Genomic DNA, 16,825 nt, shown 5'->3' with positions numbered 1-16,825 from the left:
GTGTCATTTGTCCTTTGAATATGTCCCCATCATTCATTGAACACTTCCTTATTTTCTGGCACAACAAGGTGTTTCAGACCTTTCTTATACCTCCCTTGATTCGTTCCTGGAATCAATCATTTCTTCAAGGACCCCTTGTATTTTTTTTTTTTTCTTTTGAGATAGAGTCTCACTCTGTCATCCAAGCTGGAGTGCAGTGGTGTGATCTCAGCTAACTGCAACTTCCACCTCCTGGGTTAAAACGATTCTCCTGCCCCAGCCTCCCAAGTAGGTGGGATTACAGGTGCCTGCCACCATGCCCAGCTAATTTTTGTATTTTTAGTAGAGACGGGGTTTCACCATGTTAGGAAGGCTGGTCTCAAACTCCTGGCCTCAGGTTTCCCTCCCACCTCAGCCTCCCAAAGTGCTGGTAATACAGGTGGGAGCCATCACACCCAGCCTAGTTTTTGTATTTTTTGTAGAGATGGGATACTACTCTTTAAGTCACAGCTCATTTGTCTCATTTTCTGAACTCTCTATGCTAGGCGTAAAGCCCTACATGTGAGACTGCTACAATGCCCTAGGCAAAACCTTTTTTCTAGCTCTATATTGATTATTTCCATGCCTGTTTTCTCTACTGCTCTGTGAGCTCCCTCAGGACAGAAATTGTTTATTTCTATATCCAGCATAGTATCCGGGACATTGCAGGTACTCAACAAATATTTATAACCACATTAAAGTTTAAAGAAAGGTAATTTAATTATTTCTATACATCTCACATCCTTCATAAAGAACATCAGTTGTCATCCCACACAGCAAAACACTCCTAAATGACTAAATCTGTTTGTCTCTTCATTAAATAAATTGCCCTGCACTGTAATGGTTTGAATTATATTTTTGAGAGGGAGTCTCACTCTGTTGCCCAGGCTGGAGTGCAATGACGCGATCTTGGCTCACTGCAACCTATGCCTCCTGGGTTCAAGCGATTCTCCTGCCTCAGCCTCCCGAGTAGCTGGGATTACAGGCACCTGTCACCGCGCCGGCTTATTTTTAGTAGAGACCAGGTTTCACCATCTTTGCCAGGCTGGTTTCCAACTCCTGATCTCATGATCCAACCGACTCAGCCTCCCAAAGTGCTAGGATTACAGGTGTGAGCCACCATGCCCGGCCTGGTTTGAATATTTCTGTTACAAGTTTTTGTGTTTTTACTTTTATATTTTACATATACTTTTATATTTAATCCATTTGGCCTGCTATAACAGAATACCTCAGACTGGGTAATTTATAAACCGCATAAATATACTGCTCACAGTTCTGGAGGCTGGGAAGTTAAGATCAAGGCACCAGCAGATTCAATGTCTACTCTGCTTAGAAGATGCCACCTTCTAGCTGAAAAGGTAAACAAGCTTCTTCAAGTTTATTTTATAAGTGTACTAATCCCATTCATGAGGGCTCTGACCTTCTAAGCTAACCACATCCTAAAGAATCCATTTCTTAATCCTAAAAGAACCCATTTCTTAATGCATTAGTGATTAAATTTCAACATACGAATTTTTGGGGAGGTAGGGAAGATAGACATACAGAGCATGGCACTCCCTTATTGTCAGATGGGTACTCTTTAAAACTCAGTAAACTCCCTAATAGCATTACTCTTCTGATCTCATTTTAATTTACTTATTCTCATAATCAAATGTGTAAGAACTGTGTCTGAAGAAAAAAAAAGAGTTAAATAGAGCCTGAGAAATAGTTGGTATGCATTCTCTGAGTACACATTTGATCTTTCTATTGACTTTGTTTCTTTGCTTTGTTCTGGGTAATCCTGAAGACCAGAAAATTAAATGCTGGATAAGAGTAATATTGGTATTCTATCCTTTGATATAGGAACATCTACCAATTTTTACCGTCAAGTTGAGAGATGAACACTTTTGGTAGTTTTGGAATCTGATCACATCACTTTATGGTCTATGAGTAAAATATAGAACCAACAGTAACAATACATGCCTAACAATTTTATAGCATTTACTATATGCCAAGGATTGTGTCCTCAATTAACAGCAAATATATGACAGGACCGAGGTAGTCATATTGCAGAGTCCATGTTCTTAACTATTAATGCTTTTCAAAGGAAGGAAAACTACAGAAATGTATTTTTCCACACCTTCAACTCCTAGCATTTAAACTCAAGGAAAGGCTATAAGAAATCTTCAACATCGTGAACTTCCTTGAAATGCATATGAGATTGCACATGTGCAGAAAAGAGTTAATACAGCAGGCCTGGGAATGCTATCTTTAGAAATGCCTGCCTGCAAAGTTAGCCCCTGAATGGCACCTGAGTCGTTGGATTTTGGGAGGGGTTCTACGGTTCACTGATGAGCTTCACATGTGTTGTCACAACTTGTTGGAGGAATTAAGTACACCCTGTATGATTCCACTGGGAGAAGACTCTTGGAAGCTTGCTTCTGGTTTCCTGCACGCTTTATCTGTGCATCTTTCCCCTTTGTTGATTTTTCTTTGTATCTTTCCTTACAAATCATAGCTATGTGTATGACTACATGATGAGTCCTGTGAATCCTGCACATCATGACATCTGTGAATTGATCTAGCAGGACTATAACACGGTATGAATTGCTGCCTTTTTCCTTTCTTTCTTTTTCTTTTCTTTCTTATTTTTTTTTTTAAGAGACAGAGCCTCGCTATGTTACCCAGAATGGTCTCTAACTCCTGGCCCGAAGCAATCCTCCTGCCTCAGCTTCCCAAGCAGCTGACATTATAGGCATGAGCCACTGCACCTGGCTCTCTACTATTTTAGACAAAGAAAAATAAATCAGCTAATTCATTCTTTCCATTTCAGTTCATAAAGTTCACCTCCCACCCACTTACACAGATATATTACATGACAATTATGACCCAATACCAGAAGAGTTAAAGAAAAATTCATATTCTTTTTTCCTCAACCCTTTAAAAAAATTTCATATTCTTTTCTTTTGTCATAATCAAGTCTCAGAAAAAATGTCGTATTCCTATAGGTAATAACAATCCTTATTCTGAAACCGCATTTTATAATTAAAAGGGCATGCGCAGACTCAAGCAGTCTTATCAGTGTCATTTTTATAGTTATCAACATCATCCTCAGAAGGAATCTTTGAGAAACAAGTCACTTCACAGTAACTCTTGGAAAATACAGTCTTTGTCTTATAAACATAGACATTCATTTTTCAAGTGGTACTCCTACATGGTACATATGGTTTTGCTCTAAGAGGGAGTACTGTCAATCTTGCTAACTGAATTTCACATTACGCAAACAGGTGGATTGCTGCATGTTAAACCATTAATCACAAACTTTGTTTCAATAGGGAAGGAGGAGAATCAGTAAAAAAGGGGAAACAGGCTGGGCACAGTGGCTCATGCCTGCAATCCTAATACTTTGTGAGACTGGGTAGAGGATCACTTGAGGCCAGGAGTTCAAAACCAGCCTGGTCAACAAAGTAAGATCCTGTCTCTACAAAAGAAAAAAAAATTAGCCAGGCATGGTGGCTCATGCATGTAGTCTCAGGTACACAGGAAGTGAGGAAGGATCAATCATTTAAGGAGTTTGAGACTGCCATGATCATCCCACCGTATTCCAGCCTAGGCAACAGAGTGAGACCCTGTCTCAAAAAACATAATTCCACAATGCTAACCTTCATATAACATCATAGATGCTAAAAATAATAAAAAAGTGTAACAATGCATAGATTCAGTGTAGCTCTAGAAACAATAAATTTATTAATTACAAAGAAAAAAATAATTCTGCAGTGGATAAGCTGAAAGACATTACTTTAAATAAGTGACCAAAGTTAGTATCACCAGTAACAAGCATAATTGACACCATGTACCTCTTGTTGATAAATGGACAAAGGTATACCATCATTTCTACAGTATACTTACAAAACTGCATACTTGAATGTAATTATGAGAAAACAAGAGTAAACATCAGACAAAGCCAAATTGAAGACATTCTATTTAAAAACTGACCATATTCTTTAAAATTATCAAGCCTTGGTACAACAGCTCATGCCTGTAATTCCAGTATTCTGGGAGGCTGAGGTCGACAGATAATTTGAGGTTAGGAGTTTGAGCCCAGCCTGGCCAACATGGTGAATCCCTGTCTCTACCAAAAAATACAAAAACTAGCTGAGTGTAGTGGTGCACACCAGTAGCCCCAGCTACTCAGGAGGCTGAGGCAAGAGAATCACTTTAACCTAGGAGATGGAGTGAGCTGAGATCATGCCACTGCACTCCAGCCTGAAAGACAGTCAGACCCTGTCTCAAAAAAACAAAAAACGAAAAAAAAAAAAAAAAAAAAAAGACCAGCCTGGGCAACACAGTGAGATCCCATCTATATTAAAAAAAAAGAAAGAAAGAAAATTAGCCAGGCCAGAGTTTAAGAGTAGCCTGGGTAACATAGCAAGACCCCATCTCTATGAAAAATTTAAAAATTAGGCAGGTGTGGTGGCATGCACCTGCAGTCCTAGCTATTCCGGAGGCTGAGATGGGAGGATCACTTAAGGCCGAGAGGTCAAGACGGCGGTGAGCTATTGCAGTAAGCTGTGTTTGTACCACTGCAGTCCAGCCTGAGTGACAGCAAGAGACTTTTCTGTATACAGCAGAAAATCTTGCTGTCCTGCTTTCTTTGTTGAAGCTGTGGATAAAATCCTGTTCTTAAAAGAGCAAGGAGGCATAACAATTTAATGGAATGTGTAATCCTGGACGGAATCCTGGGCCAAAAAAAAGAATACTACCGAACAGTTTAAGAATCTGAATAAGGTTTGTAGATTAGTTCACAGAACTGTGGTGGGTTTTGTTTTGTTTTGTTTTTTACTTTTTGAGGCGCAGTCTTGCTATGTCACTCAGGCTGGAGCACAGTGGGGCTCACTACAACCTCTGCCTCCCAGGTTCAAGCGATTCTCCTGCCTCAGCCTCCTTAGTAGCTGGGATTGCAAGTGCTTGCAACCAGACCCAGCTAATTTCTGTATTTTTAGAAGAAACTTAAGTTTCACCATGTTGGCCAGGCTGGTCTCAAACTTCCTGATCTCAAGTGATCTACCCACCTTGGCCTCCCGCAAAGTGCTGGGATTATAGGCGTAAACCACTGCGCCCAGCCAATGGTTTCAACATTAATTTCCTGATTTTGGTAACTGATATTGTTGAGATGTAAGATGTTAATGTTAATTGAGAAAGCTGGGATATACTTAAATTCTCTGTCCGATTTTTAGAACTCTTTGCTTAAATATGACACCATTTCAAAATGAAAACTAAAAAATAAGAACATCTTTTAAAAAAGATACAGAAAAGCATAATGAAAAGTCAGTTTTTCTTCTCTTATCTTCCTACTACCCAGTTATCCTTCCCAGAGGAATCTACTGTTCCAGTCATAAAAGCCACATACTTTAAAGTAATTTTGAACTATTAAACTTTCAAAGATATATTAAACTCAATGAACTTTTTAAAATTACAAATGCCCCCAACTAGATTTATTAAAATTGATGCTAACCAACTGTTTTCTATCTAGTATAATGTCAAAGATATCAAAAAAAGCCTTTGTACTACTTGGCTTTAATTGTTTAAACAAAGTTTTGCTTTTTTTCTTTTTTAACATGGCAAGATTTTATCATGGCGTTTAAACAAAATTTCAAAATTTCCACCAACTATTTTACAGACTTAAACCAATTTTTGTATACTTAAATATATTCATAAATATTAAGTATTTTGTGGTGTCAAATCTGTTTCCTTCCTTTACAGGATACTGATTTTGCTTGGTCTCCAATTGAGGAAGGACTTGTTTCCAACATTAAGTTTAGAATTGGTTGTTTGGAACTCAAGTTCGTTTCCCCATAGAAATCATATAATAAATGGTAGTTCCCTGATTAGCTTAGAAAGGAGCCAATTTAACCTATAATGCACACAAGGGTTATTCCAATATAACACATGTAAATTCAAATCAAGCTCTCAATAAAAAAAAATGTTGCTATAAAGTATCTCCAGTGTCCCAAAACTTGAGAAAACGGGCACATACCTTCTTTCTTTAATTTCCTCCTTTTTCCAATACCTCAACTCATGACTACTCATTTCCACATCCCAGAGAAGGAGTTACATACTTCTAACTTTCCCATTCCCAAACCGTGGCATGGCAGTGTGCTAAGCTGAGAGGCAGAGGTCATGCTGGAATATCATTACCTAACTCTACACTGTAGCCAATGTTGAAGACTGAGGAGTATAGACAGAATTAAGGAGAGAAGGTTCATATGTAACTGTGTGTATATATGGTCCCTACAGGACTGTTTACATATGTTCATATAATCCTCCCATATATTCCTCATTCCATCATTATTAGACTTGGAAATGTGACTCACTTTAGGCAATGGAATATAAGTAGAAATGTAAGCTGTATCAAAGATCATTTAGGTGACCTGGCTTGGTCTCTTGTGCATCTGCCCTCAGCCTAAGAGAAAAAAAACACTGAGATTTATGACTTGTTTGTGATAGCAAATTCTGGTTGATTTAAAAGTTTCTCCTCATCCAATTTCACTTGTAATGTCATCTGTCTGTTAACTACACATCTTATAGCTCATAAACATGTACTAGAATGAGGTTAGAAATATTGACAAAAGCTAGAAAGAGCATGGGTAGGCAATCCTGCAGTCTAACAAATTTCAGAAAAGGTTATCTATAGCACCCTCATCTCTTGGATGGATTGCTTTAATAGTCTTCTTATTATTCCCCACTCCTATTCCCCAGTTTGGTCTTTGCATAGTAGTAAAGCTAATTATATTTGAAAACAGAAACCAGTTTATGTGTTTATGTTACACCCCTGTCTGATCATGAGGGGTTTTATAGGCCATGGTATGGAACTTTGAGTGTCATGGTGAAAACAAAAAAACTCTACAAGTATTAAAATAAAAAATGTAAACCATAACACAGTAGGGCCAGTTACCAGACTGAAGTAATTATCCTAAATCTTAGTGAACCTTAAGTAAACTACTGTAGGCCAGGTACAGTGGCTGAAGTCTGTAATCCCACCACTCTGAGAGGCCAATGTGGGAGGATCGTTTGAGCCCAGGAGTTCAAGCCTATCCTGGGCAACACAGTGAGATTACCTCTCTTTACAGAAAATTTTTTAAAAAATTAGCCAGACATGGTGGCATGTGCCTATAGTCCCTGCTAGTAGGCTGAGGTGGGAGGATTGCTTGAGCCTGGGAGGTCCAGGCTGCAGTAAGCCGTGGTTGTGCCACTGCACTCCAGCCTGGGTGACAGAGCAAGACCCCGTCTCAAAAACGAACAAACAAAAAACCTACTTCTTTCATACTACTGTCTATACAAGAATAAAGAAAAGGGAAAACATGTAAATAAAATCATAAGTACAAGTTGGAAGGGAAAAAATTGCTACTAAATTTTCAAATATCTTGATTCACATCTAGAAAATGTAGAGTAAGATTATTAAACAAAGCAATGAAATTAAAAAATTCAGATAAAATACCATACACATTTAAAAATTAGCAGAAAGTTAAAAATTTTTTAAATAGGGAAATATGACATACACACCAAAAAAAAACACACTATAAAATTAGTATTCAAACTTACCTTAATAGGAGTTCTTTGGGAAGTTTTTTATTGATTACAGCTTCATCGCTATTTGAGAACATCTGCAGAAACAAAATCATTGTGTCAAGTGTTACTTAATATTTTATTACAGAATGTTGAACTCAATAATTTAAAGGCAATTCTCTCAGGAAAAGAGGTAAAAAAAATATAGAGAGGGTATGATAAATCAAAGTCATAATTTTGGAGGAAAAAGATCTTTGAAGCATTTAATTCATTCCCTATTTTCAAAGAAAAAGAATTAATAGCAGTCGGAAGGATACATTACATGCCAGATACTGTTTCAGGTGTTTTCACTTATTAATGGTTTTAATCTTCATATCATCCCTATTATCTTCAATTTATAGATAGGAAACTTAGTTAATAAAGTTACTGCTCAGAGGCTGGGCGCAGACTCATGCCTTTTATTTCTAGTACTTTCAGAGGCTGACGCAGGTGGATTGCTTGAGCTCAGGAGTTCAAGAGCAGCCTAGGCAACATGACAAAATTCTTTTATTTTTTGAGGCAGAGTCTTGGTCTGCAGCCAAGGTTGGAGTGCAGTAGCATAATCTCAGCTCACTGCAACCTCTGCCTCCCAGGTTCAAGTGATTCTCCTGCCTCAGCCTCCCAAGTAGCTGGGGTTACCAGCACATGCCACTACGCCTGGCTAATTTTTGTATTTTTAGTAGAGATGGAGTTTCACCATGTTAGCCAGGCTGGTCTTGAACTCCTGACCTTAGGTGATCCACCCGCCTCAGCCTCACGAAGTGTTGGGATTACAGGTGTGAGCCACCACACCCAGCAACATGGCAAAACTCTGTTCTCTGCCCCAAAAACACAAAAAATTTACCAGGCGTGCTGGTGTGCATCTGTCATCCCAACTACACAGGAGGCTGAGGTGAGAGGACTGATTGCCTGCGTTAGGGAAGTGGAGGTTGCAGTGAGCTGAGATCATACCACTGCACTCCAGCCTCAGTGAGAGAGTGAGAACCAGTCTCAAAAATAAAAAAAAAAAGAAGGCCTGGTGTGGTGGTGCACACCTTGTAATTCCAACAATTTGGGAGGCTGAGGCGCGTGGATCATGAAGTCAAAAGATGGAGACCATTCGGGCTAACACAGTGAAACCCAGTCTCTACTAAAAATACAAAAATTAGCTGTCGTTCAAGGAGATGTTCAGAAATCTGGAATAGAAAATATTCTCTTTGGGCCGGGCGCAGTGGTTCACACTTGTAATCCCAGAGTTTTGGGAGGCTGAGGCAGGTGGATCACCTGAGGTCAGGAGTTTGAGACCAGCCTGGCCAACATGGCGAAATGCAAAAAAATGCATCTCTACTAAAAATGCAAAAAAATTAGCTGGAGGTGCTCACCTCAGCAGCATATATGCTAAAATTGGAACGATACAGAGAAAATGAGCATGGCCCCTGCGTGAGGATGACACGCAAATTTGTGAAGCATTCCATATTTTTCAGAACAGAGGCCTTGGAAGTAACGCCACACATCTACAACCATCTGATCTTTGACAAACCTGACAAAAACAAGCAATGGGGAAAGGATTCCCTGTTTAATAAATGGTGATGGGAAAACTGGCTAGCCATGCACAGAAAGCTGAAACTGGAGTCCTTCATTACATCTTACACTAAAATTAACTGCAGATGGATTAAAGATTTAAACAGGGCCGGGTGCGGTGGCTCACACCTGTAATCCCTGCACTTTGGGAGGCTGAGGCGGGTGGATCGCAAGGTCAAGAGACCGAGACCATCTTGGTCAACATGGTGAAACCCCGTCTCTACTAAAAAACACAAAAAATTATCTGGGCATGGTGGCGTGTGCCTGTAATCCCAGCTACTCAGGAGGCTGAGGCAGGAGAATTGCCTGAACCCAGGAGGCGGAGGTTGCAGTGAGCCGAGATCGCGCCACTGCACTCCAGCCTGGGTAACAAGAGCGAAACTCCATCTCAAAAAAAAAAAAGATTTAAACATAAGATCTAACACCATAAAAACTCTAGAAGAAAACCTAGGCAATACCATTCAGGACATAGGCATAGGCAAGGACTTCATGACTAAAACACCAAAAGCAATGGCAACAAAAGCCAAAATAGACAAATGGGATCTAATTAAACTTAAGAGTTTCTTCACAGCAAAAGAAACAATCATCAGAACCAGCAACCAACAGAATGGGAAAATATTTTTGCAATCTACTCATCTGACAAAGAGCTAATATCCAGAATCTACAAATAACTAAAGCAGATTTACAAGAAAAAAACAAGCAAACCCATTTGAAAGTGTGTGAAAGATATGAACAGACATTTTTCAAAACAAGACATTTATGAGGCCAACAAACATATGAACAAATGCTCATCATCACTGGTCACTAGAGAAATGCAAATCAAAACCACACTGAGATACCATATCACACCACTTAGAATGGCGATCATTAAAAAATCTAGAGACAACAGATACTGGAGAGGATGTGGAGAAACAGGAAAACTTTTACACTGTTTGTGTGAGAGTAAACTTCAACCATTGTGGAAGACAGTGTGGCGATTCCTCAAGGATCTAGAAATAGAAATTCCATTTGACCCAGCAATCCCATTACTGGGTATATACGCAAAGGATTATAAATCATTCTATTATAAAGACACATGCACACGTATGTTCATTGTGGCACTGTTTACAATAGCAAAGACCTGGAACCAACCCAAATGCCCCTCAATGATAGACTAAACAAAGAAAATGTGGCACATACACAATATCAAATACTATGCAGCCATAAAAAAGGATGAGTTCATGTCCTTTGTAGGGACATGGATGAATTTAGAAACCATCATTCTCAGCAAACTGACACAAGAAAAGAAAACCAAACACTGCATGATCTCACTCATAGCAGGTGTTGAACAATGAGAACACATGGGCACAGGGAGGGAAATGTCACACACTGGGATCTGTTGGGGGGTGGGGAGTTAGGGGAGGGAGAGCAGGGGGTGGGGAGGTTGAGGAGGGATAACATTGGGAGAAATGCCTGATGTAGGTGATAGGGGGATGGAAACAGTAAACCACCACGGCATGTGTGTACTATGCAACAATTCTGCAAGATCTGCACATATACCCCAGAACTTAAAGTACAATTAAAAAAAAAAAAAGGAAAAAAAATTAGCCGGGTGTGGTGGCACATGCCTATAGTCTCAGCTACTCAGGAGGCTGAGGCAAGAGAATCACTAGAACCCCGGCCTGCAGAGCTTGCAGTAAGCCAAAATCGCACCACTATACAACAGAGTGAGACTCCATCTCAATTAAGAAAAAAAAAAGGGAAAATATTCTCTTTCATGTTTATATACTGTGCAGAAAATAGTGGTTCATAATCACCACCATAGCATTCTTGATGATCTCAAGTGACCATTTAACAAATTAATCAAATTACTCACAATGGGTACTTTTAATGAGAGCCACCGTTTTTGCCACAAAGGAGATCATGACTATAAGCTTGTCTTGTGAGCTATGTAAAAAACCAAATGCACAATCAAAAGCACAGTAAAAAGAGCACATACACGTGTCTTCGAAGCCGAGAGTTCCATCGCTGCTAATAATTATTGCAGAAATTGCTCTTATGGTCACGCAATAAACATTACTGAATACCTACGTATCAGTCCCTTTTCTAGACAATGGGATAAAGAGAAAATAAGACACTATCTCTGTCCTTAAGGAGCTCTTGCAGTACAATGAAGAAAACAGAAACAAGTAACTCACTAATTACTAAAGATAGATGACAAGCAGTAAATATGAGAGGACAAAGGATGGCACAACTAATTCTACCTGGAGGTATATCTAATTCAAGTCTTAAAAGGAGGTCAGAAATTAACTAGGAAAAAAGATAATATGTACAAAATAATGGACTCATACATGAAAATCCTGGTATCTCATGGAGATTAAAGCAGAAATGATAGGGAAGTCATGGACAAAATGCACTCTCCCTCAATCTCATTTAAAGAGTAATTTTAACATATTTTTGGGCCAGGTGTGGTGGCTCACGCCTGTAATCCCAGTATTTTGGGAGGCCAAGGCAGGCGGATCATGAGGTCTAGAGATCGAGACCATCCTGGCCAACATGGTGAAACCCCATCTCTACTAAAAATACAAAAATTAGCTGGGCGTGGTGCGCTACTCGGGAGGCTGAGGTAGGAGAATCGCTTGAATCTGGGAGGCGGAGGTTGCAGTGAGCCAAGATCGCGCCACTGCACTCCAGCCTGGCAACAGAGTAAGACTTTGTCTCAAAAAATATTAATAATAATAAATTTTTTTTTTCTGAGATGGAGTTTCGTTGTTGCCCAAGCTGGAGGGCAGTGGCGCAATCTCGGTTGACTACAACCTCCACCTCCCGGGTTCAAAAGATTCTCCTGCCTCAGCCTCCTGATTAGCTGGGATTATGGGTGCCTGCCACCACACTGGGCTAATTTTTGTATTTTTAGGTGAGATGGGGTTTTGCCATGTTGGCCAGGCTGGTCTCAAACTCCTGAGCTCAATGGATCCTGCTGCCTCAGTCTCCCAAAGTGCTGGGATTACAGGTGTGAGCCACCGTGCCTGGCCTAAATATATTCTAATGATTACAATAACCTACATTCCAGATAAATGGAAAGCTCTGTGAAGGCAGGGACCACGCCTTTTATGTCTGCCATATTTTTACAGTTAAGCACAGAGCCCGATACATGGCAGGAAATTAATAAATCTACTTCTGGGCAACATGGTGAAATCCTGTCTCTAAAAAAACACAAAAATTAACCAGGTATTGGCTGGGCGTGGTAGCTCACACCCGTAATCCCAGCACTTTGGGAGGCCAAGGTAGGAGGATGGCTTGAGTTCAGGAGTTCAAGACCAGCCTGGGCAATATAGTGAGATCCCATCTTGGAAAAAAATGTAAAAAGATTTATAAATAACAAATCAACCAGATGTGATGGTGTATACCTGTAGTCCCAGCTACTTGCGGAACTGAGATGGGAGGATCGCTTGAGCCTAGGAAGTCAGGGATGCAGTGGAGCATGTACAAGCCACTGCACTCCAGACTGGGCAAAAGAGTGAGATTCTGTCTCAAAACAACAACAACAACTAATGAATGGACTGTTAAATGGATCAGGGGGCTACACCATGAAGGAAACCTGTATACAGGTTAGAAATATGAAACAACACCATAGGGAAGATAAACCTAAAGACACTGAACTCTGCACTAGTAGCAAGGAAATAAAATTAGGAATCCATTAAAATTAGTCCAAGTAAAAGATGAGGCAGTTCTCTAAGATTAAAAGGGACAGTGAAATGAAAAGAAACTGGAACAAAAGATTGTTAAAAAAGCAACAATACTTAGTAACAAAAAGTTGATCATTTAGCAGGTTTCAGTGCAACAGATTATAGAAGAAAATGACAACTACAAAAAACAAAAAAAACAAAAAATCCAATCCCTCCTCAGAAGGCAATCTTTCAAAACTAAACTATAACCTTTCCCTCTAAACAAGGTTGGGTTCTTCTTTTTTTTTTTTTTTTTTTTTTTGTAGAGATGGAGTCTCGCAGGGCATGTATTCTCAGGATCTCCTGAGGGGTGTGTGACACACACACACACACACACACACACACACACATATACACAAAGATGGAGTCTCACTATGTTGACCAGGCTGGTCTGAAACTCCTGACCTCAAGTGATCTTCCTGCCTCAGCCTCCGAAAGTGTTGGGATTTCATTTGTGAGCCACTGTGCCTAGCAGGTTCTTCTAATGTTCTTAAATAACATGGTTTCTAAGATACTGCGTCCCTTTGGTCATTATTCTCTGGGTGCACTCATAGGCAGTAATACACAAAGTTGTAATGTATTTATATATTTTTTTTCTTTTGAGACAAGGTCTCACTCTTTTGCCCAGGCTGGAGTACAGCGGTCCTATCACTGCAGCCTTGACCTCTGGATTCAAACAATGCTCCCCTCTCAGCCTCCTGAGTAGGCAGGACTACAGAAATGTGCTATCACATCTTGATAATTTTTATATTTTTTTTGTAGAGATGGGGTCTCACTATGTTGCCCAAGCTAGTCCTGAACTCCTGGGCTCAAGAGATTCTCCTGCCTCAGCCTCTGAAATTGCTGGGATTAGGCCAGGCACAGAGGTTGCCATCGCACAGCCTCACACCTCAGCCTCCCAAAGTGCTGGGATTACAGGTGTGAGCCACTGCACCTAGCCAGATAATCTGGTTTTATATTAACACAGGAGACATATCATATTTCTGTTATCTATCGATAAACAGTTACAAAGAAGTAGTCATCGGAAAAACATGGGAGCAATTAGATTCTTCTCATTGTTTCAAAGGACAGGATCACCTAAACATGCAAGCAGATACTGCAATAGCCATGACTTCTAGGGGTAGAATGTTCTTCAATATTCTGGTTTTTAGAAAGTTAAGCAACTTGGTTTGGTTTGTATATATTAGTATATTGTTGATTTGTATAAAATTATAATTGTTTTTCTATAACTTACATAGCTGAGGAAAAAACTTTGAAGCCACTTGTACCAATTTAGAATTGTATCATTTAATAGAGTTCCTGAATATTAAACAGTTTGTGTTTGTGTGTGTGTGCCATTACTTTTGTCTTTCCTATCAGTTTTTAAATCTCAGTTTGACACATTTGGGGGATCTGTTTACTAACGTAATAAATTTAATTTAAATGCTTAGTAAACAAACAGGACCCAAAAAATCACTTCAGGAGGCTCTAAAGCCAGAGTTTGGGTGGAAAAGGGCAGGCAGATTGAACAAAGAAACTAGGAAAGAGTCAGGTGCAGTGGTGGGTGCCAGCAGTCCCAGCTACTTGGTAGGCTGATGAGGGAGGATCGCTCGATCCCACGAGTTCCAAAGTCTGGCCTGCAAAAGGTAGCAAGACCCCATGTCTGAAAAAATAAACACATTAAAAAAAAAAGGAAAGAAATGGCTATGCACAGTAGCTCACACCTGTAATCCCAGCACTTTGGGAGGCTGAGGCAGGCAGATCACTTGAGCTCAGGAGTTGACCGGCCAACATGGTGAAACCCTGTCTCTACTAAAAATATACAAAAATCAGCTGGGCGTGGCAGTGTGCACCTGTAGTCCCCACTAATTGGGAGGCTGAGGCATGAGAACTGCTTGAACCCAGGAGGCAGAGGGTGTAGTAAGTTGAGACTGCACCACTGAATTCCAATCTGGGTAACAGAGTGGAATTCTGTCCCAAATATAAAAACCAAAACCAAACCAAAACAAAACAAAAAATACGAAAGAAATAAATACTTGTTCCAACAGCGACCCCTACTGCTCAAATTAAATCTACCAAGTACTAAACAGGAAATTAAAATATCTGACTGATAATATTCAAGCTTTATAGACTATATACAGAATTCCCAATTTTTAGCTAGCACATGGCTGTGTGGAAAGAAGACTATTTCCCTTGCAGCTAGGCATGCTTCAGTAACTAAGTGTTGACCAGTGGGTTGTAAGAAAAAGTGCTATGTACAATTTTAGGATGGTACTTAAAGAGAGAGGTTACGTCCTTTCTTTCCCCCTTTCTCAATTCTGCTGCTTAGAATAGGATTAGGATGACAGTAACTCCATCTTTTATTTTTTCTTTCTTTCTTTTTTTTTCTATGTACATTTGCAGTGGAATGTAACTCCATCTTGTATCATGAAGTTGAAGGCCACAGTTTTAAAGACAAGCAGAAAACTAGAAAAAGTCTGCAGATGATTCCAGGGATACCATGCCAGTAAAAACCGTCTACAACTGGACTTTACATATGAAAGAAAATAAACAAGTATTTAAGCCATTTTAACTTGGGTCTCTGACATATGCAGCTAAACTTATTAATCCATGTACAGCTTAACTCGCTAAAACTTACTAAGTCCACCCTTATCAGTGGTTTTCCTTTCTATGGTCCATGGTCAGCCACACTCTGAAAACAGGTGAGTAAAAGAGAGAGACATTCGCACAACTTTATTACAGCATAGTGTTATAATTGTTCTATTTTATAATTAGGGGTTTTTTTTTGTCAATCTCTTACTGTGCCTAACTTATAAATCACACCTTATCATAGGTATATAAGTATAGAAAAAAAAAATCATAGTATACATAGGGTTCTATACTATATTCAATTTTAGGCTTCCACTGGGGGTCTTGGAACATATTCCCCATGGATAACGGAGACTACTACACTTTATTTTTATCTTTAAATGTTTTGTTTTTCAAGATGAAGAGTTCTGAAGATTGCTTGTACTTAACACTACCGAACTGCGTAACGTACATTTTAAAATAGTTAAGATGGGCAGGCGCAGTGGTTCACACCTATAATCCCAGCACTTTGGGAGGCCGAGGTGGGCAGATCACGAGAGCAAGAGATTGAGACCATCCTGGCCAACTTGGTGAAACCCCGCCTCTACTAAAAATACAAAAATTAGCTGGGCGTGGTGGCGGGCACCTGTAGTCGCAGGTACTCGGGAGGCTGAGACAGGAGAATCACTTGAATTCAGAGGGCGGAGGCTGCAGTGAGCCAAGATCACACCACTACACTCCAGCCTGGTCACAGAGCACTCCAGTCTGGTGACAGAGCAAGACTCTGTCTCAAAAAAAAAAAAAAAAAAAAAAAAAAAAGGTAAGATGATAAACATTATGTTACATGTATTTTATCACAGAAATTTTAAAGGTATAAGCATTTTCACATTCTAGCATCTGTGAAATCAGGATGCATCTTACAATTAAAATCAAAAGCATCTATGTATAAAATAATGTTGCAGTTTATAATTCATGGCATCTTTGATTTAATGATATATAGTGAAGTACAAAGTATAACCGACAGGGGGAAAACAAGTAAGATAGAACCTGAGGACCATTTGCTTCTTCTCAAACAAGCTCTTGCTTTTTTGTTCATGCTAATTTCTTTAGCGTACCTGTGCAATGAAACCTGCCTACTCTGTCAATAGAAAGAGATTAATGCCCATTGCACTTAAGAGATTAATGCCCATTGCACTTACTATCCATTCCATGATGTCTTTCTCAATCCTGTTAAATGGATATGACTGTTCCTTCTCCTATGAAACCTCAAAGCATCCCAAAGCTCAGAATACCAGTTCTACACTGGTGTTACCAGACTGTAAGCTCTGAGAGGAAAGGGAGCTTGTCTGTTTTGTTCACCAAAATATAGTCAGCAACTCACACAGTGCCTAGGAATCGCTGAATCAATG

At 39.6% G+C, this 16,825-nt stretch overlaps 1 protein-coding gene and 1 non-coding gene across 5 annotated transcripts in view; one reads left to right on the top strand and one right to left on the bottom strand.

Annotated features, from left to right (window-relative positions):
* Positions 1–16,825, bottom strand: part of FBXL20 (F-box and leucine rich repeat protein 20) — a 110,918-nt gene that overhangs the window by 54,775 nt on the left and 39,318 nt on the right. For all 4 annotated transcript variants that reach the window (XR_010339815.1, XR_010339816.1, XM_012451937.2 and 1 more), the window contains exon 2: positions 7,600–7,661. Coding sequence is in view for 2 of the 4 variants with exons in the window: in XM_012451937.2 (XP_012307360.1) it covers positions 7,600–7,661 (62 nt within the window). In the remaining 2 variants the exon portion in view is untranslated. The remainder of the gene's footprint in view (positions 1–7,599; positions 7,662–16,825) is intronic.
* Positions 8,956–9,062, top strand: LOC135271769 (U6 spliceosomal RNA). The gene has a single exon (XR_010339897.1). It is a non-coding gene; the product is annotated as a U6 spliceosomal RNA (small nuclear RNA).

This window comes from Aotus nancymaae, unplaced genomic scaffold (assembly GCF_030222135.1).
Source record: "Aotus nancymaae isolate 86718 unplaced genomic scaffold, 86718_ANA_hifiasm-v0.15.2.pri h1tg000089l, whole genome shotgun sequence".
NCBI classification, from domain to species: Eukaryota; Metazoa; Chordata; class Mammalia; order Primates; family Aotidae; genus Aotus; species Aotus nancymaae.
The sequence above is the reverse complement of the archived record's forward strand: the minus strand, read 5'-3'. Positions and strand labels throughout refer to the sequence as shown.